Consider the following 27,086-nt stretch of genomic DNA (forward strand, 5'->3'; position numbering starts at 1 on the left):
AAGGTCCTTGAAGTGCTTAACACTATGGTCGCCGATGACGTGTTTACACGTCATTCCTAGCCATGCTCATTCTGCCGAAGACGCCGTAACTCGTCTTTGATATCAATATTTAAAAAATCTGTGATCGAAATCATATTTCCCCTCCGGAGCCCTGAGATACACTGCAAAGCTCCACTCAACTCTCTAGCGGTTCAAGAGCGCCATCTGGTGGCCGATCGGCAGATCGCCAACAGGAAATGACCCCGTGAACCGGAAGTGCTCATCCATATGTCGTCCGGGCACTCGCTATCGTTAGAGAGACTCCGTCTTGACACAGTGAACATCGATCGGTGCAAATAACTCGAAAAAACAACATGATTTGGACGTATATACTATTATACAACCTGGAAATGGATCGGGCATTTCTCCATCCCATAATAGAAAAAATTCTGTTCCACGCTCATCTGCCAGCGGCGCGAGGAAGCCACGGTGAGTTGCAGCGTTATATTCTAACGTGTTCCATATAAACTTCTATGATGATCATATGACCCACACTGGATGAATCATCTAACGCTGCCCACGGAATTATAAACGACCCCCCGCCCATCCGGTCAATATCAGATGATACGTAGTAACTTCTAGAACCACGTCCAGTTGAAATTTTTTATCTCGCGCCGATTGCTATCAAACTGTATTTCATCATCAATATAATGCATTTGGAGCTATAAATCAAGTTCTGGAGAAAGCTGCAGAAAACGATAAAAACATACTTATACTTTAGACCATATTTTAGTATGAATATGTGAATGAAAAAGTTTAACGTTGCTACACCCTGAACAATACATATAGGACATTGAATGGGCCATAATAATGGCAATTTAGCAATAGAATTTAAAAGGTTATAGCCCTGCAAAGAAGGGGAACTTCTCCATAGACAAATAGAGCTGGCTAGGGATGGTAAATTATGAATTTAACCCATGGCGATCAAAGTGTTAATGTGCTTGATTTATTTTTACCAAAGAAATTCAAGGCCTGGAATTCCTTGAAAACAGCCAATCTTTTAACAAGGTGCTTAAAAAATCCTTCAAATCAATCATTCGCATTGACAGTTTTGTTCATCCATGATAAAAAAAAATCTGAATCAAGAAATAATTTTTTTTTAATTTAAACTGTAACTAATTGTCGGAAATTGGTTTTAAGCCATAAATATTGGATCTGATTTTTTTCTATGGAAAAACGGCATTTAAAAGTGAATTGTATCCTTTTTAAATGCCCTTTTAAAATAAAAAAATAGTGTTTAGAAAAGTACTTGAAAGTCCTGGAATTTCATTTTGCAATGTCTGTGGGAACTCTGGAATTGACTGTTGGTGGGTTGTTGTGAAATGTATGCGTGTAATCCCTCCACTGGGTTTGTCTTGTAGGACGCGCTAGAAGCAGCCATGAAAGGAGGTCTGTGGGGACACGCACTGTTGTTGGCCAGTAAGATGGACAACCGGACTCACGCTCGTGTCATGACTAGGTATGCATCGGTGTTAAGACTCGACGTGTTATTTTGTCCCACAAATAATTTTTTCCTATAGAAACAAACTGTAACCGGTGTTCTCATCGCCGCTCAGGTTCGCCAACAGTTTGCCGATCAACGACCCTCTGCAGACGGTCTACCAGCTGATGTCTGGCCGCATGCCTGCTTCAGCCACGGTGTGTATTCTGCCTCAGCTCCTTCTCACACTCGTGTTTGATAAGATAACTTTAAGGTGCTTTCAGTAAGACTTTGCATGGTTTAGAACAGCGGTTCTCAAACTACGGGTCGCGACCCAAAGTGGGGTCGTGGGTAGGTGACAGTGACAGGGTCGCGCATTGGCAAGTAAAAAAAATATGCCTTGTTTTCTACATGTGTATTGATAACATAGTGCTGTAATACAACGTTCTAATATGCATGATCAAGTTCAACAACGTGTGCTTTTATTTTGATATTTCTTAATTCCACGTTGAAATGACGTGATACATTAAGTGTGGGGTCGCCAAAGAAAATCCTAAATAAAATGGGGTCGTGGTATAAAAAAGTTTGAGAACCCCTGGTTTAGAATGACAAGCATGTAGACTCGACCACAGAGAGAGGCGAAGTCCCTCGCCTTCTGCTAACCACCACAGGGCCATATTTCAGGAAGAAATGTGTATGGTAGTCAACGGCGAGAGACAAATTATTTGTTGTTTTGAGTTGTGACATGAATTGCATGTATGTTTGTCAATTTAAAAGATTTAAAAGTTTGCAAGTCAAGAAAGTTGATTGACTTGCAAGTTGGCTAACGTTAGCGATAGCTTTTGATGCTTTAACGTGATGTTGGCTAGCTGACAATTGCACTTTTCTATTGACAGACATCATGTGTAATTCATGGCACGATTCAAACGGGATCAGAAATGTATTTGTTGGGGCGGTCAGGTGGCGTAGCGGAGATTGCGCTCGTTACCAATGCAAGAGGCTGCGGTCTCGACTCCCGGAGTCAGCATTGCTTGGGGCTTGGGCTGATCGCTATACTAACCCGTTTGGCTGGGTTAGGGGGAGGGCAAGTCATGGGTGGGAATCTGGCGTTGTGGACAGCGACGCCTACAGGTCGGGTCTGGGCGCTTGCTCAGCGGAGGCAGGACTTAATGAAGGCAGCGTGACCTCCCACGCGTTACACTTCACCAATGACAGTCCTCGCTGCCAGGTGAAAAAAAATAGTCACTGGCTGTCGCCGCGTGTGTCGGAGGAAGCGTGCGGATGACTTCAGGGTTCCCTTGTACCGACCAGTAGGAGAACATGCGCACAACAAACAGGTAGGGGAGGGGGGGGAATTTGCACAATGACTAAATTGGGACGGGGAGAAAACAGAGAAAAATCGGAGAAAGAGAGGATTAAAAAAAGAAAAGAAAAATTTATTTGTTGACTACCGCTCACATGTTTTCTGAAATAGGCTCCCACGGTGGTCCAGTGGAAGGGACTTACTTGGCCTCTCTATACAACTACTTCTACATGGTGTTTACTGTTTACAGGTCGGCATGGGCCAGAGGACCACGTAGACTCAGCCATTCAATTATCTTCATATTCCACGTAAAATGTACATGGTTGAGTCTACACGTTCCTCATGCCAAAACGAGCGAAGATAATTACTGAGTGCACCTTTTTATTTTTTTTGCACTGAAAACGCATTTATTTCCCTTCCAATGTGATATTTAAATTTATAATACTATATCTTTTCTTTTTGCATTTAATTTATTTATTAATGAATTAACTGTCTCATGTCTCTAGTCCTGTGGAGAGGAGAAGTGGGGCGACTGGCGCCCCCACCTGGCCATGATACTGTCCAACCTCACGCACACTCTGGACCTGGACATGCGCACCATCACCACCATGGGAGACACTCTGGGTAGGCCCCCCCACGGAGACGCTAGCTAACTGCACTGAGCAGAACAACTGTTTTAACAACCGTATCGACCACTTCCTTCTGTTTCCATGGGGCTCTCAACCCTTTTACACATAACCAGGGATGCAGTGGTGGGTGGACGGGGTACCATGCCGTCCTAGTAGTTCACTGACGCAGAAGTACGCGCAATCGCGCACAGATGTGCACTCGCGCAGCACAAAAATGCTTTCACAATTGTCACTGGACTCGTCGCACCGTGCGCCAAGTACCCGGCCGGCACTTATCACCTAGACTTTGCATAATAATAGGATACCGATAGCATAACAAAGAATGAGAAGAGCCAAACCAAAATACAAGCCCTGTACCAATTGGTGGGGGTTTGCTTGATCTGTGGTCCCGACTGGAAGGATGAGACATTAAGTTGTGCTTCAGAAGGAAACTGTCCTTCTGTAAATTAAGTTACATTGTTAATTTAGTTTGTATTTACTTTTCTAGTTTAAGTTAATTAAATTAAAGAAATTTTAACTACAATTACATTTAAAACATTGTTATGCATAATAATCATCTGTTCTGTGTGCAAGCGAGGGAACATGTATGCGTGCGCGTGGCGTCCGGGCAGTTCCCATATTACGACTGCACCACTGCACATAACTGAACAAAAGTTCCCACACATATCCAACCATTTTTGCTTGTAAATGTCCTATAAAATGTAGAATGGTCATAGCAAGGTAAGGAGCAGGCAGCTGCTGGCCAAGGAGCAAAATCCAGTAACACTAGAACAGCAGGGCTTGGTCATATGACTGTTTTAGAATTCCAATAACCAATTCCAATAATTCCAAAAAATATATACAATGCCTTGACTTAAAAAAAAAACATGCAGAAATAAAGTTAGATATTGTTTATCCCCTGGGCGCCCCAGTGGCGAACCACATAGCGCGCTCAGCCGCGACACGGCCGACCCGGGTTCGACTCCCGAACCCGTCGTTATTTGCCGAATGTCTTCCCCCCACTCTGTCTCCCATTCCTCCTCTGTCTCTCACTACTGGACTGCCCAGTAGAAATAAAGCGATAAAACGCCAAAAAATTAATAAAAAAAAAAAAAATGATATTGTTTATCCCTTCAAATAACCACCTCGCCCCCGACTCCGAGGACTGATGCGCTGTTGGTGTCAAATAACCACCTCGCCCCCGACTCCGAGAACTGATGCGCTGTTGGTGTCAAATAACCACCTCGCCCCCGACTCCGAGGACTGATGCGCTGTTGGTGTCAAATCAACTGAGCCAGTGTTTCTTGATTGCCCACTTCATTGATAAAACAATACAAAGTTACTGTGATGCAGATATGTATAAATGTATTAGTACGTAGCCTAAACAGCTGTTTGCTCCTCACCTCTCTCCTCTCTCCCTCCACTGAGAGCACACCTTCACTGACACGCCAATTCCAGGAATATGATTTATGAATGAATTCATTGCATTTATAGCGCTTTTCTAGACACTCAAAATTGCTCCCCACAATGTAGGGTGGAAATAGCCTCCTTCACCACCACTGGTAGCACCCAACCTTGGGCTACACAGGCTCAATGGCTGCCATGAGGCTGCCATCAAGTTTAGGGCCCTATGGAATCCGCGATCATGGAATCACAGAGGATTTCACGGAATTGAGATATTAACACTGAATTCTGAATTATCGCGGAATGGCGTGGAATTTGCTTAAATTATACATAAATCGGGTTTCATATAAATCAATCTTCACTATGACACTGCACGGTCTACGGAGACGCAGAAATGACAGCTACCAAATCCATTCCGGGACGCCTGAATACTTTGGGCAGCCGAAGAGTGTTTCCGCGTCTCTGATTGGCCAGGTCATTTTGGCCAGGTCATTTCTGGTTATGTGACATGTACGCCCAAATAGGGCTGGGCGATATGACGATATTATATAAATATCGGGTACAGTTCATTAACGATACACTTTTTCAACGTATCGTGGATATCGTGATGTTTTGCCCAAGAGGATTGTGTCGCGTCAATCTGTCCACACGTTACTCGTTCATATCTCAGCCTGTGCTGAGATATGCCCATTCCGCGGTCTGTTAATAAAGTTTTCAATCAGACAGATGTATGGAAAGGCTTTTATTATAACATTCGTTGTAGTAAAATCATTATGCCTCATTTAGTCATCCTGTGAAGCACTGGTCTCCTACTCGACGGCCGCGGGGAGCTAACGTTAGTAGCTTTGTTGATGTTCAGCACACGGGACATTCAGGAAGTCAAAAACTAATAACGCTTGCCGATTGGTGCTAAGAACAGCAGGGCGGGTGCAAGCGGTGTGACGTCATTGGCAGACTCGACTGTCAATCAAAATGATTATGTTTCCGTCAGAATGAATGAATGAAAACTGTATTAAAAGGTTGCAGAATGGATACAATACAGTACAGGAGGATGAAGACCAGAAAAAGACTTTCGGCTTTTTTACATAAGGGTCCTCCATTTTCAATTCATCAAAACATTTAGAGACATACATATATACAGTAGTTTCATTAAAATGCTATTTATTGATTGATTGATTTAAAACTTTAACATATTGCAGAATGGGTACAGTACAGCTCAATACATACAATTGTTAAGGGGATGCAGACCAGAGAAAGACTTTAGTCTTGTTTACATCAGGGTCCCCCATTTTCAATTCATCATATTTCATATCTAAATCATATAATATCTCATATGCAATATATAATCTAATAATCTAAATCTAATATAAAAATGCTAAATGCATGGGTATTTTATTTTGTCTTTAATGTTAGCTTGCAAACTCAAATACTGTCTTGGTAAGCCTCATAATGAATTGTTTGGGGTAAAAAAGAAAAACATCGTGATGTGTATCGTGTATCGCCGAAAGGTCAGAAAATATCGTGATATCATATTTAGGCCATATCGCCCAGCCCTACGCCCAATCGTGGGACCGCAAGTTTCTACACTGGTTAAGCTTAGGCGCTCGTTCGAAGTTGGTTAAGGTTAGAGTTTGTCTTAGAGCATGGCGATAGAACGCCAGGTAGTTTGCAGGCTGTTAGACCCGGAAATAGGCGCAGAACTTGCTGTCCCACGATTGGCGCACATGTCACATGACCTGGCCAATCAGAGCGCAAAACTCGAACGCGGAAGCACTCTTCGGCTGCCCAAAGTATTCATGCTTCCGGGACAACGGAACGCAGTGCACACGCTGTAATAGTCAGACTAGCGTAGCACGTAATGAGTCTCTTTCTCTTCATTGAAAAATTCATTGAACTGCACTGGCACTGTTGTACGGCAGAGTAAAGTAAATTTTGCATCGTTTTTTTTGGTTAAACTTAAATCCAAAGGAAAAAATATATAAAAAACTAAAACAGAAAAAGATAAAAACGGATTTCATAGGGCCCTACATCAAGGAAAGGCCTTGATGTCAGAGACCTGATTGGGAATTTGGCCAGGAACATCGGGGAAACCCCCTACTCTTCTCAATAGGCGCCCTGGGTTCTTTAACGATCGAATTCAGTCAGGACCTCGGTTTAACGTCTCATACGAAAGACGGCACTTGCAGCTGTACTGTGTCCCTATCGCCGTAACAGGGGCATTGTTACGGAGTACTCCCTGCTGGACAGTGTTGGGAAAGTTCACTTTCTACATGAACTAGTTCAGTTCACAGTTCAAACATTTTTTAATTAACTAGTTCAGTTCATAATTCAAAATTTTTAACTAAAGTTCATGGTTTCAAAAATGAACTAATTTATAGTTTATAGTTCTTTTTTCAATACGTTGCTGCGAGCTATTATTTGTCATATGTATTGCCACAACCCATATAGAACCACAGACGGCAATCAGAATACTGGCATTTCCATAACGCTTTGCTGCTGCCCATTCAGTCCACACTAGTAGCAGCTGCAGCTTTCATCTCTACAGTATATTTTCAAAAACATGAGGAAAAACGTGCTGCTTGAATGGTCTTTATTAAGTATAATAATCTAAATATACTTAAAGTACCAAAAGTGAAAGTAGTCATTGTGCAAACATATAACATATAAACATGTGCCGACATAACTCTGTACTAACACAACACGAGGTAGGAACCAGGCTGAGGTATGAAACTAAGGTTGTACCTCAAAGTTCAATATTCAAAGTGCAAAACATTTACTGACTTTAACTAAAACTCTTTTTAAATGCTCATACGCCGACACCGTAGAGTCTAACACTGAACGAGTGCTGCTGCTATACTACCCGGTTCCGCGGTTCCATATTGTTCTTGTTGTGACTTGTTGTGACGTATATTTTTATGCGACAGCCAGGGGTGACAGGCAGCGTACACGTCACAGGCAGCTTGCGGTTGCCAGATTGGGTGGTTTTACGCATGATTTTGAAGCCTGTTTACGGTGTGTTTTAACTGGATTTTCGGCTGAAAGGCATATGAAATCTGGCACACTTTTGAACGCTGTTATAATACAGTGCTGAGAATGAACGCACTTTTGAACGCCGTTATACAGCACTGAGAATGAACGCATTCTCAATTACGTTCATCTAGCGGAAATACAGTACATTCAGTTCACGTTTGCCCAAAACACGAACGCGTTCATGAACGATCGTTCATTGAACGCGTTCAGGTACATCACTGCTGCTGGACAACAACACCACTTGCCGACAACACCATTGATCTTCCGATCATGAGTCCGGAGCTCTACTCATGTAGCCACCCTGCCGGATCTATTTATAGATATAATTTATCTGTTCAAAAGTTGTCATGGTATGACGGATACAAATGCAGTCCCTGGTAACTCACAGGCATCATTAAGGAAAACCGCAAATTGCGTGACTTACTTTCCTTCAAGGGCCTTGAATCGGATTCGTGCAGCAATGGGGAGCCAGTGCAGGTCCCTAAGAAGTGGGGTGACATGGGCTGACTTCGATAGGTTTGAGATCAGGCGGGCTGCGTTCTGGATGAGTTTAAGAGGCTTGGTGGCAGTGGTCGGAAGGCCAGCAAGCAGTGCGTTGCAGTAGACGAGGCGGGAGATGACTGTTGATTGGACGAGGAGTTGGGTGGCTTCTTTTGTCAGGAAGGGGCGGATCCTTCTGACGTTGCTCAGCTATCTGACTGACTTCTCCAAAGTCCAGTTATTATTATTAGCCTAGCTTAGCACAATGAATGGAAGCGGACTGTGCGGGTTAGCTAGGCAAAGTCTCTTTTCTCCAGACGCACATTGTTAAAAAATATTTCCACTGCTCCAAATCAAGAAATATATATGACTATAGGTATCTCTTGACAGTGGACATGATGGTTGTGTCCGTTTTAACGATCAGACAAACATTCATGCAAAACAGCCCACAGATTTCATATTTAGGCTATTTATCATTCTTATGTCTGAGGAATGTGTTCCATAATAGACTTTAGAAACTAAATCTTGAACATGGACCAATTTGAATTAGCAGTAGAGACGTGAGCATACAAATTTAATTTAAAAAAGATTACAGATGCACGTAATAATCATCATGCGTATACTTTTTCTGCTCTATAAAGCTGATTTTGTTTTCAGAACATCACACAAATATTAGATTAGATTAAACTTTATTGTTGGAGAACAATAAAATCGTATGGGTGGCCTATAGGCCTACAGGCTGCATGAAAAGAACACGCATAGCAGGGGAGGGAAGGTGGGGTAGTTTGACCGAGCTGCGTTTCACACAGGGTTCGCACAAGGTCCTTGAAGTGCTCAAAGTGCTTGATTTTTTACCACAAAAAAAAAGCCAAGGCCTGGAATTCCTTGAAAACAGCAAATTTTTTAACAAGCTGCTTAAAAAGTTCTTGAAATTTAAATCAACCATTCGCATTGAAAGTTTTGTTCATCTATAATAAAATTGTTCTGAATCAAGAAATTAATTTTTTTTTAATTTAAAGCCACAAGTGTAACTAATTGTCGGAAATTGGTTTTAAGCCATAAATATTGGATCCGATTTATTTCCATAAAAAAAAGAAAGAAAAGCATTTAAAAGTGAATTGTATCCTTTTAAATGCCCTTTTAAAATAAAAAATCGTGCTTGGAAAAATACGTAAGTCATTGAATTTAATTTTGCAATGTCTGTGGGAACCCTGTTCACAGAAGTGCACATGGCCCTCTTTTCTAGTGTTAACCTTGATTGGGGAAAGTATTAGTATAGGCTGATTGCATTCTATTTTATTATATTGTTGTTTGACAGTGACTTTTTACATTTTAGAGCAGAATTTCAAGGCACACCAGTTGAGAATCAGTGGTTTGGTCCCATGCTATCTAACCTGTGTAACTCTCTGTTCTCCAGCCTCCAAGGGGCTGACTGATGCAGCTCACTTCTGTTACCTGATGGCCCAGGTCGGACTGGGAGTGTTTACCAAGAAGAGCACGAAGATGGTTCTGGTTGGCTCTAACCACAGGTTAGTCATACATGCGTGCGCACACACACACACACACACGCGCACACACACGCGCGCGTAATAGACTCGTTATGACGAGTTGTTGTGGAAAATTGTTTTACCAAGTCCGGTGAGTTTAAGAGAAATTGAGATCCAATACAGAGTTCAATCGGTTCAATACAGAGAGAACGGAAGAACAATCTGAGAAGTGAGAGACGAGGCCAAGGATACTTTCAGCCTTATAGTAAAAATGAAGGTTTTGCATACAGAAAAAGGCAGTTCTCATAAGAAAACAGTGTGGGATGAATACTGATAAGCTGCACCTGCTAGCAGGACCTGGGGTCCGTTGTGAACTTTATTATTTTTTTTAACAAATGTTTTTTTATTTTTTATTTTTTTTGACATGACATACAAACCTTTACAGTAGAAATCCACTATAAAACACATACATGCTCTTACTCGTTCTCCCCCCCCCCCCCCCCCCCACCGGACCCCCCGTTGTGAACTGTTATGAGAAAGTTGGTTGTTAGGAGTGGTTATTGCTTTAAAGGGTACAAAGCATTAAGAAGGTGAACATATGATGAATACATGATACAACTTGCACAAAATTACCCGGATCATAACAATACTATATCACCTTCTTCTTTCAGTTTGTCCTTCTCCCAGTTTGCGACCAACGAGGCGATCCAGAGGACTGAGGCCTATGAGTATGCCCAGTCTCTGGGCTCCCAGTCCTGCTCCCTGCCCAACTTCCAGGTCCGTTATTTCCTTGACACAAGGTTTCCCCCTCTCCCCTCATACATTCAACAGGATAGAGAACAGAAAGATATCACAGATATTTGTATTTTCTCGAGAAATTAACATAATATTATCCGGTGCCATAGAACATGTTTACATTTTATTTTTTATTTTTTTATCTGCTGTCATCAGGTGTTCAAGTTGATCTACGCGTGTCGCCTGGCGGAGTCGGGGCTGAGTGCTCAGGCCTTCCACTACTGTGAGGTCATCTCTAGGAACGTCCTCATGCAGCCCGCCTATCACTCCCCTGTCTTCATCAGCCAGCTCATACAGGTGCACACACACACACACACACACACACACACACACACACACACACACACACACACACACACACACACACACACACACACACACACACACAGCCCACCTATCACTCCCCTGTCTTCATCAGCCAGCTCATACAGGTGCACACACACACACACACACACACACAGCCCGCCTATCAATCTCCTGTCTTCATCAGCCAGCTCATACAGGTGCACACACACACACACACACAGCTCTGCTGTCGCTCTCACTATTGAAACATGCAAGCTACACGTGTATCTCTCTCTCTCACTATTGAAACATGCAAGCTACACGTGTTCTCTCTCTCTCACTATTGAAACATGCAAGCTACACGTGTATCTCTCTCTCTCACTATTGAAACATGCAAGCTACATATGTATCTCTCTCTCACTATTGAAACATGCAAGCTACACGTGTATCTCTCTCTCACTATTGAAACATGCAAGCTACACGTGTATCTCTCTCTCTCACTATTGAAACATGCAAGCTACACGTGTATCTCTCTCTCACTATTGAAACATGCAAGCTACACGTGTATCTCTCTCTCTCACTATTGAAACATGCAAGCTACACGTGTATCTCTCTCTCTCACTATTGAAACATGCAAGCTACACGTGTATCTCTCTCTCACTATTGAAACATGCAAGCTACACATGGATCTCTCTCACTCACTCACTCACTCACTCACTCACTCACTCACACTTTTGGACTGCTTAATGTCTACATGTGTCTGATACGTGGTATCAAAATTCTCATATATTTAGCATTTTTAGATTATATATTAGATGTAGACTTGACTATTGGATTATTAGATTAGATTTAGACTATTGGATTATTAGATTAGATTTAGACTATTGGATTATTAGATTATATATTTAGCATTTCATTTTTATATATATATATATATATATTAGATTAGATTTCGATTATTAGATTATATATTGAAACTATATTTATTGTAGGGCAAAATAACCGAGGGCATACATACCCTCATCTTGCACCTTGTTGCCCATATGCGCATGTCCAGAGTTACCGTAATTATATTGTGTATTGTTTACACTGCCTTTTTATTCTATTTATATTTTTACTTCTCCACTGTACTATAATTCTGTGACCTGTACCTGTATGTCTTCTACTACCTGTACCCCCCCTCCCCCATGCTGCTATGATGCCTGAATTTCCCCCAAGGGCATCAATAAAGGAATATCTTATCTTATCTTATAACTTACTCGAGGGCATCCTCCTAACTAACCGGTGTGTCTGGTGTCGTTGGGCTACTAGATGTCCGAGAAGCTGCGATTCTTCGACCCTCAGCTGAAGGAGAAGCCAGAGCAGGAGCTGTTCAACGAGCCGGATTGGCTCCAACACCTCAGACATCTGGACGGACAGTTCAGGGTGAGGGGACGACACACGGCACCGCGCACAACAAGCATGCTGAGGGACAGGGACACTTCCACACAGGGAGGGACGGGGGTGGGCGCCTGTTTTTAACCCTTTCACTACCATACTACAGAAGGTTAACCTTTCACTACCACACTACAGACGGTTAACCGTCTGTGGTGTGGTAGTGAAAGGGTTAACCTTCTGTAGTGTGGTTGTGAAAGGGTTAACCATTTGTCGCATGGCAGTGAAAGGGTTAACCTTCTGTATTGTCGCAGTGAAAGGGTTAACAATTTGGTAGTGTGGTAGTGAAAGGGTTAAATAGCGTACCTCTTTATTGATGGATATCCATTTTAAGTGGAGATGATGGTAGACTAAATCGATGTGGAAGAAAATACAGAAATAAACACTTTCTAAGAGGACAAAGGGTCAGGGGGCTCAAGTCCCCTTTGTATCTGTGGATATCCCTGCTCATGGCAGATTTGAGGTGTAATTTCATATGCTCTATAATTTTATATTAGTATTCATATTATAAATGCCAAGTACGATATTGTAGTAGTAGTAAGAATTATAGAATGTGCACTTTCCTAGTTTACCCTCTAAATTGCAGGGAGATATTGGTCCAAATATGAAGGCAACACCAAAACGTATGTATTTTCACATTGTCTGCAAAATCGCCCAGAACAATGTCCAAATAAATGGCTGTCACTCACTGAGGAAAAGGTGTATTTGCACTGAACTCCACATTGAGGTTCAAAACAACTTTCCATGTTGAAAAAACAATAATTCTATGGAGTTATTCAACTAAACACAAGGTTTTTTCACTGCGTGTTTCTTTTTATGTCAAATATGATATGCTCACACAAAGGTAATGTATGATGGTGACTTTACACTGCACCAGAAATAAAGGGTATAGGTTCCCCTGAATCATAAAAGGTATAACACTTGATACTGACTGAGAATAAGCTCAGAATTGGTAAAAATATAACAGTGTCCAGGGCAGGCAAATCTTTGTCTATGGCTTTAGAGGCTTAGGTTAACGTGCAGAAATGTGACATGACCGAGGGAGTAAAGCTTCATTTATACTCGAACCGTGAAAATGGCACTCGAGGTGTCGCTGGCGCCTATGAGCAAGCGTGCTCCGATTGGTCCACACATTTCAGCATTTACCTTGATGTGTAGGACAGACATTGCTCTCGTGTAGAAGAAGGTTGCACAAAGCTAAGAATGCTCATATCCCCAACATGGAAGTCTGTTTCAGTCTCTAGAGTAGCTTTTGTTTGAAGCTGTAACCACGTAACGAACCGGGCTGTGCCATTCTTCTTTCGACAGACGGGTGTGATGGCCTACAACACGGACAGAGCCACTCCTACACAGTACGAGTGCAGCACCCCCAGCTCCGATTTGGACCCGTCCAGCCCACCTGAGCCTTACATAGCACCGCTGGAGGTGGATGGCCCCGTCCCCGACAACCCTCTGATGAGCTCATTGCTGCCTGGGCCACCTCCGCAAGGAGTTCAGCTTATGCCTCCAGGTGTGTGTGTGTGTGCGTACGCATGTGGAGGACAGATGCGTCTGTGTGTAAGGTCTTAGGGACTTAGCTACGTTGATCCATTGTGCCTGTCCGTCTACATTTGTTTTAAATTACTTTTCCAGAGAGGATTCACTTTTAGAACACGTCAGATATATCACTTATCTCTTTCTGAAGACGCACATTTACATTCGCTTCTAATTTAAAAAACCAACCCAACGGACGGCACCTTCCCTCGTGTCTCTCGTGAGGGATCAGTGTAGCCGCTCCCTTACTCTCCCCCTCTCGTCTTCTAGAACGCATCAAAGCTCCCCTCTCTCTCTCTCTCTCTCTCCCATAGCTCCTCCCACCATCCTCCAAGACGGGATGGGCCCGCCACAGCAGCCCATGCAGCCCCCCACAGACGTCCAGTTCTACCCGGTGCCTCCCAGCATGCCCGGCCCCCCTGGTCAGATCCCGGTCCCGGGCTACCATCTTCCGCAGGGGGGCCCCGGCGTCTTCGCCCCTCCTCCTCCTCCCTTCCAGCCCCAACCCGAGCAGCAGCCGGACATGTACCTGGGAGCCCAGCAGCAGCAGCAGCTACAGCAGCAGCCCGGCCCCCCGCCGCCTCACATGATGGGCCAGATGATGCCGCCTCTCATGCATCACCCCATGCAGCAGCAGCAGCAGCAGCCGCCTCCTCCGCACATGAACCAGTCGCCGCACCAGATGTCGCCGCACATGATGCCTCCGTCTCCGGGACACATGCCCCCCGGGATGGAGCAGCCGTTCCAGGCGCCGCCGCTTGAGATGATGCAGCCCCCTCCCCCCATGTCCGCCTCTCCGGCCAGGAACAGCCTCACGCCTCAGATGGACTTCCATGACCAAATGGTGGTTAGTAGTAGTAGTCTTGTCTGCATGGATGTCTAATTTTTTCATTTGAACCCTCCGGGCCTGACTTGTTTTTTTTTAAATACGTATTGTCAGTTTGATTGACCAGCGGTGACATAATGCCATGTGTATCTTTTAGCTGTATTGTCATTCTTTCTGTCTTATCCACACCGGCGTTGTCACTGCAGGGTCCTGGAAGGAGGTCGAGCACTGCTTCACAGTCTTCAATGCGCATGGTGTGTTTCTTTAGCTCATTCATAACTGGCTGCACGTGTGTGTGTGTGTCCTGATCCCCAGCTGTTCTGTATCTGTCTCCCCCCGTGTTTATGAGAGAGGATTTCAGGGTTCGCACAAGGTCCTTGAAGTGCTTAAAGTGCTGTATTAAATATATTTTTTTTTAAGTCAAGGCCTGGAATTCATTGAAAGCAGCAAAAAAAATTACAAGGTGCTTAAAAAGTCCCTTGAAATTCAAATCAACCATTCGCATTGAAAGTTTTGTTGATCCATGATCAAATTGTTCTGAATCAAGAAATTAATTTTTTTTAATTGTAACTACCGGTAATTGTCGGTAATTGGTTTAACTTTTAATCCATAAATATTGGATCCGATTTTTTTCTATAAAAAACAGCATTTAAAAGTGAATTGGATCCTTTAAAAATGCCCTTTTTAAAATGAAAAAAGAGTGCTTAGGAAAGTACTTGAAAGTCCTTGAATTTCATTTTGCAATGTCTGTGGGAACCCTGGGACTTGTACCTGATGGGACCAGCTTAGGGGGCCTTGATGTTGGTGTCTGCCCCCCCCCCCCCCGTGTTTATGAGTGAGAGGACTTGTACCTGATGGGACCAGCTTAGTGGGCCTTGATGTTGGTGTCTGGCCCCCCCGTGTTTATGAGTGAGAGGACTTGTACCTGATGGGACCAGCTTAGTGGGCCTTGGTGTTTTGATGTTGGTGTCTGCCCCCCTCTGTGTTTATGAGTGAGAGGACTTGTACCTGATGGGACCAGCTTAGTGGGCCTTGGTGTTTTGATGTTGGTGTCTCCCCCCACCGTGTTTATGAGTGAGAGGACTTGTACCTGATGGGACCAGCTTAGTGGGCCTTGATGTTGGTGTCTGCGTCTCCCGTGTTTATGAGTGAGAGGACTTGTACCTGATCTGTCCTCCTCACTGTGTGAAGCCTCACCAACTCACTGGCCTCACAGTTTGAGCGGTTTCTTAGGTCGAGTATTCACAGGGTTCGCACAAGGTCCTTGAAGTGCTTATAGTGCTTGATTTTTTTACCCAAAAAGGTCAAGGCCTGGAATTGAAAACAGCCAATTGCTTAAAAAGTCCTTGAAATTCAAATCAACCATTCGCGTTGAACGTTTTGTTCATCTATGATAAAATTGTTCTGAATCAAGAAATTAATTTTTTTTATTTAAAGTGTAACTAATTGTCGGAAATTGGTTTTTAAGCCATAAATATTGGATCCGTTTTTTTTTTCTATAAAAAAAAAAACAGCATTTAAAAGTGAATTGTATCCTTTTAAATGCCCGTTTAAAATGAAAATTAGTGCTTTGGAAAAGTACTTGAAAGTCCTTGAATTTCATTTTACACTGTCTGTGGGAACTCTGGGGATGTGAGGCGGGGCTTCTGCCGTACGCGTCTCGACGGCGGCTTACTGACGTCTTCCTGTTTCTCTCTCTCTCATGACGCACAGACCTCCGGTCGCCGCTCTCGCACCACCTCCACGTCCTCCACCCACTCCGGGGGCCGAGAGAGGAGCAACTCCACTGCTATGCAGATGCAGCCCTCCTCCCCCCCTCCTCCGTCCATCCCGGAGCAACACCACAAGGAGGAGCCCAAGAGGGCCAAGAAGGACTCTCCTAAAAAGGTATATATATTAGGGCTGTCCCCGACTAAGGATTTGTATAGTAGAAATTTGCCGATTCCATTTGGGCTGTGGGGGGTGCTTAATGTCTGAAGGAGTCGACTGAAGGCTTCTTGTCCTCTGCGAAAGCATGCAATTGGTCCACTGATGGATACATCGTGATATTTGTCTAGTCTAGTGTGTTCATTAGATGGGTGAAATCCTCTTTCAGTGCCTCTGTGCCCGTTTTCTTAGGCAGTTAGCCTTGCTGGTATGCGCGTCATTAGCGTTAGCCACGCTTCTAGGCCTCTTTGCTTTTGGAAAGAATTAAAAAAGAAAAAAGAGAGGTTGGCAGTCGACTACGGCTCCTTTCGATTGATTAGTCGACTATTCGACTAATCGGGGTCAGCCCTAATATATATACACACATACATACAAACACACATTTCTTCATCGATAGTAATCAATCAAAACTATCAATCGTGTTTTATTAGGATTGGGTTCCATTATTATGTACTGAAGTTAGTTCAAAAAGTAAAAGTAAAGCTCTAATAGGCTCTGCAAGTATTGATGCTCTTTGAACATGTCACGACTCACTACACAGCCAGGCCACGGCAGTGGTTGATTTAACCCACGTCGACTAAATGATAAACTAGTATTGTGAGTTTGGTGCATGACCTGCAACACCGCTGACAGTCACAGGGCCCATGATGCTAGTCATGTGGAGATTTGAGTTGAGCCTTTTACACCCTGTTCTTCTGAAAACACTGCAGCAGTGTATGTCAACCCCGTCACTACTGACCCGATGAAAGTCAACCCTGTCACTACTGACCAGATGAAAGTCAACCCTGTCACTACTGACCCGATGAAAGTCAACCCTGTCACTACTGACCAGATGAAAGTCAACCCTGTCACTACTGACCCGATGAAAGTCAACCCCGTCACTACTGACCCGATGAATGTCAACCCCGTCACCACTTCTCAGCAGCTCAGGGTGAACAGGACCCCGTCTGAACCCTTGACCCCTAGGGGGTGCGTCAGTTCACTCTGTACACTAACAAATGCACATGCAGCACCGCTGACGATCACCAGTGGTTATCCATGACCAGAAACTTATCCCAGGTTGATTTAACAGATACCTGGACACATGGAGGGTTCAGGTAGAACATGTCTGCACTAAAATGTCTGCACTACCACATATACAGTATGTACACTATTGTGGTGACAACAGTTGTATTGTAACGTAAGATGTGCAGTTTGTTGGTTGGTGGCAGTCTGCATGCACTGTTTTTTTTTTTTTTAACAGCCCATACACTGTATGTGTCCAAGACAAATTTCCTTTGGGATAATAAAGTTTATCTTATCTTATCTTGAAAGAACAATATTATATTATTATATATAATATTGGCAGCACTGCATCATCTTTACGACCCCCCCCCCCCAAACTATTTACAGAAAAGAAAAGATTTGGATTCAATGAGAAGATTCAATACTGAATTGAGATTTGTTAAAAGAAAATGCCTAAAGGTTATCTATCTTGCCATTTCCAGGGTGGTGGTGGTGGTGGGTTTCTGAACTGGATCTATAGGAAGAGCAAGCCCGAGGCTCACCTGCCAGATGACAAAAACAAATCTGTGAGTTTCAAAACATGTCTTTCTCCTTTTACACCTTGTCACTTTTCCCCCTAGGTGTGCTTTCTTGATTCTATACCACAAACGCATGTCTTATCTATTTCTCCATCTTGGAATTCACACCAGGAGATTATAAGATGTGTGTTGGTTTTTATTTCCAGATTGTGTGGGACGAGACGAAACAGAGGTGGGTCAACCTGGACGAGCCGGAGGAGGAGGTGAGTGTATGATGGTGTCATGCGTAGGGATGGACATGAGTAATCCCTTACTCCAGTACTCGCTAGGGATGGGTACCGAATCCGGTACTTTTAAGTAGGGATGTTCGATATTGGCTTTTTTACCGATACCGATATACTGATATTGTCCAACTCTTAACTTCCAATACCGATATATGCAGGGTCCCCCCCCCCCCCCCCCCCCCCCCCCAAAAAAACGGAATAATTTCAGGTAATTAACATTACATATCTCTTGTTGTGGAATTAACACAACATTATGCATACTTTTGACAATAAATAAAATCAGAATTTGTTCTTACTTGCTTGCCTGGGTAAATAAAGGTTAAATAAATGTTAAAATTTGAAAACCGATACCGATAATTTCCGATATCACATTTTAATGCCAATATCGGCCGATAATATCGGTAGGCCGATAATATCGGACATCCCTACTTTTAAGGGAATCGACCGAATCATGTCGGTACTACAGAGTACCGATTCACGTGAAATCGACCAGTGCCAATTTTATTGTCCGATGAAGTCAACGTTTTGTTTACCACGAAACGAAACCTATGAAGTGTGCCACAGGTTCACGTCAACGTTCAATACACGCTTACTTAGGATTTCACTTGATTCAACAACAACAAAGCAGTCGGGGCAATGGCTACGACGGTCATTTCATGTATGGACGAGGAGACATACTAATGATGATCTAGCGTTGATTTCAGGATGATTAGATAATCAGCCGAAAAATTACAACGTGATTACAGTAAAACTCCTTTTTCTCGCCATTTTCCTGGAATTACTGAAAAACACCCAAACCATACTCTATTCAAAACGGTATAAAACGGAAATGTACCGATGAAAAAACGATCTGTCTCGGGCATGTTGACTAGAAGCAACTCACTGAGACCCGACAGCGTTATTAGACCCATAGATATAATATAAGATATATTTTAAGCACTCTCAAATGTCACAGTCTAAAACTATATCCATTGAATAAAGACCTGGCGATGAATGGGGTATCAGCGCCCCCTGGTGCTGGCGGTCAATGTGTTAAGCATCGGGTATTATTGCTGTGCACTGTTATGTCCACGGAGCGAGACATAATAAAATCAGTTGTGTGTGAGACTGTGAATATCTCATTATGGCTGTTGCCATGCATTTTAAGATGCGTTCTAAAAAAGTGTTTCCCTAAACGATTACTCGATCTGGGAAAACATTACTCGTGCCCATCCCTCATCATGAGAGTGGGACATGTTTTGTTTTTGGCGTAGGTGTTTATGTTCGTATGAACTGAGAAGAACGTCCCTTTTTGGCATTTTGAGATCAAACTCGTTCTGATTCTATTGTGATTTCCTCATGTGCTTATAGAGCAAACCCCCTCCCCCACCTCCTCCCGGCTCCTCGATGATGGCCATGCCCATGCCTGGGGCGCCCCCCGGTGGCGGACCTCCTGTCAACATGTTCTCTAGGAAAGCAGGTGAGCATGTGAACGGATGCCATGTGGTGTTTGGCCTCATATCAAATGCATAATAAAACTATCATTTGTTAATGGCTGTGGGGGAAAAGCAAACTTGGAGTAAAGTGAAATGTTCCTTTATTTATCCCCTTGGGAAAATGCAAGTGTCATAGCAGCAGGGGGGGGTAGGATAGGTACAGAGGTGCGTTGCTCATGGGACGGGGTTGCACGACGTGCAATCAAGCTTTTGTGAGCAGAAGCGTGTGCACGTGGATGTGCACGCTCATGAACGCGCTGCACTCGACTCATCGCGTGTACCTGGCCACCTCGCATAACAATAGCGCATGGAATGCATCCATTTCATGGCATTCACATTCACAGGTTTGGTGTGAACGGTGCTCTGCCCGAGTCAGACCATCGTTCACACCAAACCTGAGGGGGAGGGGGCAGGGAGCTCTGTCTATTCCATCCTATCCAACGGTTCCAACCACTACACTACAGTAAAATACTTATGCACAAAAGTAATTCCATGCAGCACTGCAGAATGTGACAAGTTGTCTGATTATTTTAAGTTTGCTTTTGTGTTTGTGTGTAAAACAATTTCTTTAATTGAATTAACTTCAACTAGAAAAGTAAATACAAACTAAATTAACAATGTAACTACAATTACATTTAAAACATTGTTTGTTTTTCCACCATATCGGTTGACAATATAATTTCTTTATATATTGAAGGCTACATCCTGAGCACATGCGAGGGAACATTTATGCACTGTGCGTGCACGTGACGTCAATAAAACGCGTGCAACCAGTTTTGAAATCACCAACGCATGCCTGGATAGGTACATAGATAATAGAACAAGTGCAAGTAATAATGACAATAGTGATAACAGTAGTAGTAGTGAACAGTAGTGGGTGGCAACTGGCAAGATTCAATCAGACAGTAGTAATAGTGATGATGGTATACATGGTCCAAACCGTAGTAACACGCTGCACCACAGTCCGTGGGCCAGGCGGTTTGGGGTGTGTCTCTGGCTGAACGTGCTCCTCATCCTGGCTAGCTCCTTGTGAAATCGAATTGTTAAAAAAAAATCTACCAAATTTATTTTAAAGGGGAACTATTTTACTATTTCTTTCACTATTTGGGCACTTTTACACAATTCCTGAGTTTATGGAACACCTCTGTAATTTTTTTATCTTTTTTTTTAATTCATTGTTTTGTATTTCTAATCAAGTCCTCAAAAACAGCATTTTTCTACCTCAAGATCTTAAGCCGTTTTGGGAGTGTGTGAGTCTCAGCAGCCACATGGGGCCACATTATCATGCAGCTGAGTCTCTCTGACATCACAAATCAGCACATTTTCAGATGACTCAGTTCAGTGAGGGTGAATATTGTGAGAGGAGAATTGGAAGAATGCGCCAATATGAGAATTAGAGACATAGATCATATTAATATAAGTCCACATAGCTAGGAAACAATGCTAAACACTGAAAAAGGCCATTTATAAGATAGTTCCCCTTTTAAAAAAAATCCTTTTTTCATTTCACAACACAACAAAGCACAATACAGTAACACAATAATACACAAGACACCACAGGACAGTACTTCAACAATAATAACTAACTAAAATAGACTCAGAAATAATCATAATAAATACAGAATATAAAAATATAATTTCTTTTATTAAATTATATTATTACAGACACTACAAAAGACAATTTCTCCCCCACTCCAATTGTTTTACATTTTAATGACAGCGTTGAATCTCTCTCTCAGGCACCAAGAGCAGATATGTGCAGGACCCCAGATCCACTAAACCTGCCGCATCGTTCCCGGCCGACATATTTGCTCCTCTGGCTCCAATGCCCATGCCGGCCAACCTGTTTGTCCCCGGAGCAGGTATGTGTGTCACTCTCAGTACGTGTGTGTGTGTGTGTGTGTGTGTGGGTGGACCAGGCCTTCTGGGGACAAGTATATAAAATATCAACCACTGCTCAATGTGATGACAGGTGTAGATATAGTGTACTTGTGTTCGGAAGTCTTGGCCATGTATATAAATGCACCATGACCGGTCTGAGAATTGCTGCAATGTCTAAAAGAAAAGCCAAACAAATTGCCAAATATTGCTCTGTCTCAGCTATTATTGGCAGCTTAGCCGCGTGGAGAAGGAGGTGCTATGTGTACCCTTGAAGTGTTCAGTGCTGCTTGGCCCCGATACATTTGATTCCCTGTTTATGTAATATAATTTGTGAAACCAAATAAAGTATTCAAATGTGTGTGTGTCTGTTAGAGCGGCTAAGTGGCGCAGTGGGCAAGGCGCTCGCCACTAACGCAGGAGATGCTGGGTTCGAGCCCAGCTCTCGGCGTTGCTTCCGGCTTGGCTGGTCGTTCATACTAATACAGTGTTAGGGGTGGGAAAGCCGGTGGGTGGGGATCGGACGTTGTGGACAGTGACTCCTACAGGTCGGTTGGTGCGCCTGCGCAGCAGAATTAGGAAGCAACGGGGGCAGCGTGAGCCTCCCACGCGTTACTCCTCGCCGCTGACGGCTGCCTCCTCGTGTACCGGAGGGGACACGTGATGCAAGGCTTCGTCCACATTGCAGCCGACCAGTGGGAGGCATGGTCTAACAACGTTTGAGACAGGGGAGGGTAGAATTGGACAATACGAAATTGGGATGGGAGAAAAATAGAAAATGGGGAGAAAAAGTAGATCCAAAAAAAAAATTGTGTGTGTTGAAGTAAACAGTCCTCTGGTGTTCTCCCAGCTCCAGAGGACCAGCAGCCCATGGAGGGTAGTGTTCCTGACGCAGGAAGCCAGGACCAGGACGCCCCGCACCCCAGCGCCGTTCCACAGGTACTCCTGTCGCTCCTCCACCGTCAGCCGGTGTGTGAGGGAACGTGTGGTTCAGCCATGTGGTTCATCTGTAGGGTCGACACACAATATAGCTTTTGAAGCTTTAATCGCTGCTGTTCGCAACTGATGATGAAATCAATATTTGAATGCTTCCCGTTTTAGTCGCTGTCTTATTAATTCACTCCAGACCTACGCCCTGTCTACCACGTAGCTCTCATTTACCCACCACGGCTTTGCACGCTGGGAAAATTAAGCTTTGATTATTCACTGATAATTACTACTGAAGCTTGGGAGACCTAAAATGGGCTTTGGACAGTCCTATTTATTTTCAAATGTTCACTGTAGTAGTGAAAATACATTATGGCATAAAAAATGCTTTTCTAGTTGGTATTCTACAGCATGTACTGCCTGTATGTATAGTTTTAGCCAGGCTATCATATTTATCACATCATATTTCCCTCTTCTTTGTGTTGCGTGCTACAGTGTAGGTTAGGACAAGTGCATGACAGTAAGGTTAGTTAGGGTTAGATTTTTTTAAATTTTATTTCAGATAATGGTTGAAGAAGTGCGTCTTTAGTCGACGGCGAAAGATTGGACGGGTTTCGGCTGTCCTAACTGGGGTGGGTAGTTCATTCCACCATTGTGGGACAAGGACTGAGAATAGGCGACTTCTCTTTGATGACCCTCCCGGAGCTTGGATAGGAGTAGGTCTGAGGCGGCCAGAAGATGCAGAGCGTAGGGGTCTATATTCACACAGGGTGGAAAGGAAGGAACCCAACCTGAGCATGGCATAAGAGCAACATGGCCGGAAAAGAAAGTAAAAAGGGGTACACAGAAGACACCACACACGGGTATGGGAGGAAGGAGGGACATTGGAACAAATGAACCACATTGAGAGGGACCTAGGAAATGGGGATCTTTGATCAGAATGAAGGACAGAGCGCTTTTGACCAGGAGCTCGACAGCAATAAAAACAGTAAGAAAGCTGGACAAATATGATGAGCGGTTGGGGGTAAAGGTTTCAAACCCCCAAGCCGTCAGGAGGAGGCCTCTCACTAGGAGAGCAATTACTCCTCACCCACCAGCAGGGGACAGGGGGGACACAGGGACCCCCCGAACGCCGTGGGAGCACTTTATGTAAAGTTTATGTTTTTTATTTATGTTAATCATTATATGTATTCGGTGAAGAGAGCGGAGGCTACAACCGGAGGGGGGAATGAATGTGACATTGGGGGGACTGACAGACGAAAGAAGAAGAAAGATGACAATGGTTAAAGGTATAAAAATTATGTCGTTAAACGTTAATGGAATGAATAATACGATAAAGAGGGGCAAAGTGATGTTGAAGTGTAAAAAAAGTGAGATGGAAGTGATTTTTCTGCAGGAGACACATTTGGTAGCACAGGATCATGAGAAACTGAAGAGATTTGGATATGAAAATGCATACTATAGTTCCTTTAAACGGAACCTGAGGAGAGGAGTAATCATCACGTTAATCAAAAACAGTCAAATTTGAATTGATCAAGGAAGTAAGAGGAGGGAAGGTTTGTTCTGGTGAAGGGAAAAATGGAGGGTCAAATGATTACGTTAGTGAATGTTTATGCACCCCCAGAGGGTGAGAGGGATTTATATGAGACCATTTTTGATATGATAGTGATGGAACTAGAAGGGATATTGATATGCGTGGGAGATTTTAATGTAGTACTGAATCACGACCTAGACACCACAAGTACTAGAAAAGGACGGGCACCAATCAGTAGATATATGAATATTCAGATGACGGAAATGGGAATTACAGATGTTTGGAGGGGGATGCACGCCATGGACAGGGAATACACACATTACTCACACCCGCACGTGACATATGCGAGAATAGACTACTTTTTGATGACGACGGGGGACAGTTACAGGGTACGGGAGAGCAGAATAGGAGTAGCGGACATATCGGATCACAGTGCCATATATCTGACAGTAGATCTAGAAGGGAGACGGAGGAACACGATCTGGAGACTAAATGTAGGAATATTAAATAACAAGGGGGTGGTGAGTCAGATCAAGGAGGAGATAGCCAGGTATAAGGAAGAAAATTACAATGGGGCGGTAGATCCGAACATTCTATGGGACACACTGAAGGTGGTGATAAGGGGGAAATTGATGGAGAAGACAGCAATGCTGAAGAAGGCCAGAACGGAGACATATCACAATCTGATAGGGAAGCTGAAGAAGCTAGAGGGGAGACACCAGATATCAAAAGAACAGGAAACGCTCGGAGAAATCAAAGAAGTAAAGGCCAGGATAAATAGGGAATTATTGACGGAAATAGAAAAAAAACAAGGTTCATGAAACAAACGTACTATGAAGGGGGACCAAAAGCGACCAGACTGTTGGCTAGGAGAATTAGGACGCAACAGAAGTTGAACACGATACACACAATAAGGGATACAAAGACTAATGAAATATTGAGAGACCCAGCTGAAATAGAGAGGACATTTAGAGAATACTATGAGAAACTATACACACAGCCAAAAGCAGCGGGAGAAGAGGAAATAGAAGCATATCTGGAGAAGCTAGAGTTACCATCGATAGGGAAAGAACAGAATGAAGAATTAAATAAAATAATTACGGAACGAGAACTGGAAGAGGCAATTAGTAGAGCTAAAAACAACAAATCTCCGGGGAGCGACGGATTCCCATCGGAATTCTACAAGACATTTAGAACGGAATTAGCACCCATGTTAGGGGCGGCGTTCAGACACACGATGGAGGAGGGCAAAATGCCCCCCTCGTGGAAGGAAGCCATAATCACCACAATACCGAAGGAAGGGAAGGATAGAGAATTGTGTAGTAGTTTCAGACCTGTGTCCATACTCAACGTGGATTACAAGATGTATACATCGATAATATCAAAGAGATTTGAGACGTTTATGCCAGACATTATAGATGAAGATCAAACTGGATTTATTAAAGGGAGACAGACACAGGACAACGTGAGAAAGACATTACACATAGTAGAGGAGATACAAAAACAAGGGGGTAGCGCGGTACTGATTAGCCTAGATGCAGAAAAAGCATTCGACAGTGTGAGCTGGACATTTTTATATAAAACATTGATGAGGTTCGGACTGAACGGGAGGGCGATGAAGATGATCAAGGCGCTATATCAAGAACCGACAGCGAGGGTTAAGGTGAATGGCAGCCTGACGGATAGAATCAGATTAGAGAGGGCTACCAGACAGGGATGTTGTCTCTCACCAACGCTCTTCGCCGTTTTCATAGAACCACTGGCACAACTGATCAGACAGACCGAGGACATTAAGGGAGTAAGGATAAAGGGAACGGAATATAAACTAGGCCTATTTGCGGACGACGTGATAGTATACATGAGGCAACCAGACAAGAGCTTCCCGGCACTGATGGATCTACTAAAGGAATATGGCCACTACTCAGGATACAAACTAAACGTGACAAAGACACAGACCTTAGCATGGAACTATACCCCAACGACGGAAATTAGGGAACAGTACGGGATAAGATGGGACATGGACAAGATTAAATACTTAGGGGTGAACATCACGAGAGGGGTGGGGAAACTGTTTGAGGCGAACTATACACAGATAAATCAGAACATCAAGAGAGACTTAGAGAGATGGACAGTAATGCCCTTGGACTTCAATTCAAGAATAGAGGTCATTAAAATGAACATACTATCAAGGTTACTGTACCTGTTCCAGTCACTACCGATACAAATACCACAGAATCAATTCAGGGAGTGGGACAGACTGATATCGAGGTTCATATGGGCGGGGAGAAGACCACGGGTCAGATATAAAACACTACAACTACCAAAGGAAGAGGGAGGGATGGCAGTACCCAGCCTACAAGATTATTACTATGCAGCACAACTGAGAGCAGTGACGTGCTGGTGTAACGACAGATATGAGGCAAGATGGAAAGACATTGAAAAAGAAGGGGAGGGATACAAGGTACAAGCTCTGGTGGGAGATAGGGAACTATTTAAAGAAAAAGAGGGACTATTAGATCCAATCACCAAATGCACCTTGACCATATGGAACAGAGTAGTAAAAACACACAAATTGGAGAAGCAGTCAGGGGTTCTGAGATGGGTAGCACATGACAAGAGATTCAAACCAGGGAGGTTAGACCATGGATTCAGAAGGTGGGAGAGGGGGGGGGGGGGGGGGGCAACAGCGATATGTAAAATGATAGAGAAGGGGGAAATGCAGACACTACAAAAATTAAATGAGAAATTTGGACTAGAAAACAGGGACCACTTCAGATATCTACAGGTTAGAGACTACTACAACAAAGAAATAAGGGGGGCCAAAGACGAAGAACAGAATGGAATAATCAAGATGATAGTATGGGCATACAAAGGGGGGCAAGGAAGAGTAATATC

At 43.5% G+C, this 27,086-nt stretch overlaps 1 protein-coding gene across 10 annotated transcripts in view; it reads left to right on the top strand.

Moving 5' to 3' along the window:
- The window catches only part of sec16a (SEC16 homolog A, endoplasmic reticulum export factor), a 57,168-nt gene that overhangs the window by 22,489 nt on the left and 7,593 nt on the right, over positions 1-27,086 (top strand). For 5 of the 10 annotated variants that reach the window (XM_084325468.1, XM_084325473.1, XM_084325476.1 and 2 more), the window contains exons 12-27: positions 1,401-1,498; positions 1,596-1,677; positions 3,269-3,386; positions 9,702-9,813; positions 10,443-10,548; positions 10,723-10,863; positions 12,163-12,276; positions 13,594-13,795; positions 14,133-14,665; positions 14,851-14,898; positions 16,358-16,531; positions 18,058-18,141; positions 18,300-18,356; positions 19,728-19,836; positions 21,592-21,714; positions 22,581-22,669. In XM_084325468.1, the coding sequence (XP_084181594.1) occupies positions 1,401-1,498; positions 1,596-1,677; positions 3,269-3,386; positions 9,702-9,813; positions 10,443-10,548; positions 10,723-10,863; positions 12,163-12,276; positions 13,594-13,795; positions 14,133-14,665; positions 14,851-14,898; positions 16,358-16,531; positions 18,058-18,141; positions 18,300-18,356; positions 19,728-19,836; positions 21,592-21,714; positions 22,581-22,669 (2,190 nt within the window). The remainder of the gene's footprint in view (positions 1-1,400; positions 1,499-1,595; positions 1,678-3,268; positions 3,387-9,701; positions 9,814-10,442; positions 10,549-10,722; positions 10,864-12,162; positions 12,277-13,593; positions 13,796-14,132; positions 14,666-14,850; positions 14,899-16,357; positions 16,532-18,057; positions 18,142-18,299; positions 18,357-19,727; positions 19,837-21,591; positions 21,715-22,580; positions 22,670-27,086) is intronic. The other 5 variants (XM_084325472.1, XM_084325471.1, XM_084325477.1 and 2 more) reach the window with 5 other exon arrangements.

The sequence above is a fragment of the Notolepis coatsorum genome (genome assembly GCF_963971535.1).
Source record: "Notolepis coatsorum genome assembly, chromosome: 11".
NCBI classification, from domain to species: domain Eukaryota; kingdom Metazoa; phylum Chordata; class Actinopteri; order Aulopiformes; family Paralepididae; genus Notolepis; species Notolepis coatsorum.